The sequence below is a fragment of the Sinocyclocheilus anshuiensis genome, unplaced genomic scaffold (assembly GCF_001515605.1).
Source record: "Sinocyclocheilus anshuiensis isolate Anshui unplaced genomic scaffold, SAMN03320099.WGS_v1.1 scaffold1823, whole genome shotgun sequence".
Taxonomy (NCBI): domain Eukaryota; kingdom Metazoa; phylum Chordata; class Actinopteri; order Cypriniformes; family Cyprinidae; genus Sinocyclocheilus; species Sinocyclocheilus anshuiensis.
In genome coordinates this window covers 155345-158321 of record NW_015549711.1, presented here as the reverse complement: position 1 = coordinate 158321, position 2977 = coordinate 155345, and the positions used below count along the sequence as shown (strand labels likewise).

Sequence of the window (2977 nt, the reverse complement as noted above, 5' to 3'; positions counted from 1 at the left end):
TTACTTTTTTATGGAAAGTAATGCGTTACGTTACTGTTACGTTACTTTTTAAATCTGGACAGGGCTTGCTTGTTTGATTTTAAAATAAAAAAGTTCTATTTTTGGCAAATATAAAAGCCTTTTCACACCAAAAGTGAAATGAATAAGCCTCAGGCTGAAGGGAAAGTAAATTTACGTCCGTACAGTAGAATACAGAAGAAGAAATTTCAACAAACTTCAGCAATAAACAAAGACACACAAATGTTTGTCTAGAGTAATTTTTGCTTATTAGTACGGTTGAACTGGATCATCGGAGGTCGGAAGCAAAGACATTGGTTAATAGAATGGGATTAAATACATAAAGGATATTTGTGTTGTTTAACATTTAATTATTGCAGGTTTGCGTCATATTCTGAGTTGCATTGTTTTTATTCATTTTGAGGAATACTGAATGTGTTTTTTTGTGTGTGAGTGAGATGAATTAATGCATATTCATATTTATTTTAGAACTACAGTAACATCTTCTGATTTCTCTCAACATGGGGACAGGAGAGCTGTCAATCAATAAATTGAAAAAAAAAAAAGTAACTCAGATATTCTCTTGTAAATTAAAAAGTAATGCGTTACTTTACTAGTTACCTGAAAAAAGTAATCTGATTACGTAACTTGCGTTACTTGTAATATATTACCAACACTGCCCCCAACACTGGTTATTACACATATTATTGCATTATTGTAAAGAATTTATACTTCACCTTAGTGTTATACTGCCTTTAATCTACGCTGAATTAAATAAAAGGGACTTTATTCATTTTTTGAGCAATGTAACAACAACAACAACAACAAAAAGAAGAAGAAGAAAAAGCACTCTAAAGTAACACTAGGACACTGTTATCTAAAATGACGTACATCAAGTATAATTATATTGCATTTTGTAATCCAATAATTGGATAATGAGTTGCACTACAAATAATTTCATAAATTAACTAGGAACACCACCAGGGTTATTATCGCTAACTAAAACTAAAAACATACAAATTAATAATAAAATAAAATATATATAATTTATGTTATTTCTGCTAGCTGCCAAGGCAACGTTTCTCATGTTCGTCTATTTGAAGTACTAAAATAACTAAAAATAAAAATGTAAACGTAAATATAGACATTAATAATAATGACAAGGCAACAAAATTACTAAAACTTTAATTAAAATTCAAATGAAAAAATTATGATATAGCAGTGATACTAAAATAACATGGAACACCACTTTAATTATTAAGTAAAAATGTTTTAACCATTAAAATAGTAATAATAATAATAATAATAAAGTGGAGGAAGCTTGTTTTTGTGAGATTTACCCTAAAAAGTGTCAGCATTTCCCCCAGTACTTGTCTTTATGCTGTCTGCATTCGTGTCATTGTAATTGCAGAACAGATGCAGAAGGTAAATCGAGCCGAAATCAATCAAGCAGATGTGCAGCCTGTTGGTAAGTCATTATGTCATCTGCCCAGTGTGTTGAGTTTGCATTGTTATTACTGTAAACATACATGTGACACCTCATATCACACACGAGATTTATAGGATCATTATTTGGGAGGATTATGTTTTCTGTGTTACAGTTTATTTGCATTAGGCCCATGTGAATGCTTTTAACAGACATTAGTTTCTATATATAATCGTCATTTATGTGTTTTATTTGAATTAGGTGTGAAGATCTGGTCTGATCCCTTCAAGCCAAAATGAGTCCAGTGTGCGGATGAAAATTGAGTGAATAAACACAAGGACTGATGTGTCACGCACTGAGGATTGAGTATTTGAGACAAACACATTAACTCTTTGCTACCATGCATCAAATGAGACTTTTAGGATGTATGAATCTTATGTGTTTGTATATTTTGTGTGGGAATATGATTGAAACTAGAAAGAACGAATAACTAAAAATAGTTCAAATAAAATAAAAATGGAAACTTTGTTGCTTTTGTTAGTCAGCACTTCAAAATATTATGTCATGTTATCACTTTGAATAGTTGTGTTAATTTATGCTGGTGTATTAATGGAGTAACATATTCTGCTATTTGTATTCTGAATAAAAAATATACATCTTGAACTGTTTGTTTTAGAAATATGACCACTAGATGGCGGTCACTTCATTTTGTACATTACTAGATCCTGTGGGAAGAATGCTGGTAAGTCGGACCTTCAGTTATTCATTCACGAATACAATAGCAGGATCTTAACTTTGCATAGTTCATCATGCTTTATATTTATAATCAAATTGCTTACAAATGTGACCCTGGACCACAAAACCAGTCATAAGGGTCAATTTTTCGAAATTGAGATTTATACATCATCTGAAAGCTGAATAAATAAGCTTTCCGTTGATGATTGTTAGGATAGGACAGGGGTGTCCAAACTCGGTCCTGGAGGGCCGGTGTCCTGCAGAGTTTAGCTCCAACTTGCCTCAACACACCTGCCTTCAAGTTTCTAGTATGCCTAGTAAGAGCTTGATTAGCTGGTTCAGGTTTGTTTAATTGGGGTTGGAGCTAAACTCTTCAGGACACCGGCCCTCCAGGACCGAGTTTGGGCACCCCTGGGATAGGACAATATTTGGCCGAGATACAGCTATTTGAAGATCTGGAATCTGAGGGTGCAAAAAAATCTAAATATTGAGAAAATCGCCTTTAAAGTTGTCCAAATGAAGTTCTTAGCAATGCATATTACTAAACAAAAATTAAGTTTTAATATATTTGCAGTACGAAATTTACAAAATATTTTCATGGAACATGATCTTTACTTAATATCCTAATGATTTTTGGCATAAAAGAAAAATCTATAATTTTGACCCATACAATGTATTTTTGGCTATTGCTACAAATATACCCCAGCGACTTAAGACTGCTTTTGTGCTCCAGGGTTACATATGTGAGAAAATGGGGGAAGTCGTGGCCTAATGGTTAGAGAGTCGGACTCGTAACCCAAAGGTTGCGGGTTCGAGTCT

General features: G+C 33.0%; 1 protein-coding gene across 1 annotated transcript in view; it reads left to right on the top strand.

The window, feature by feature from the left end:
- LOC107660710 (small integral membrane protein 20-like) overlaps positions 1 to 1949 on the top strand; it is a 3558-nt gene extending 1609 nt beyond the window's left edge. Inside the window, exons 2-3 of the mRNA XM_016450104.1 lie at positions 1409 to 1465; positions 1685 to 1949. Coding sequence (XP_016305590.1) covers positions 1409 to 1465; positions 1685 to 1722 — 95 coding nt within the window. The 3' untranslated portion in view covers positions 1723 to 1949. The remainder of the gene's footprint in view (positions 1 to 1408; positions 1466 to 1684) is intronic.
- Positions 1950 to 2977: the final 1028 nt, after the last annotated feature.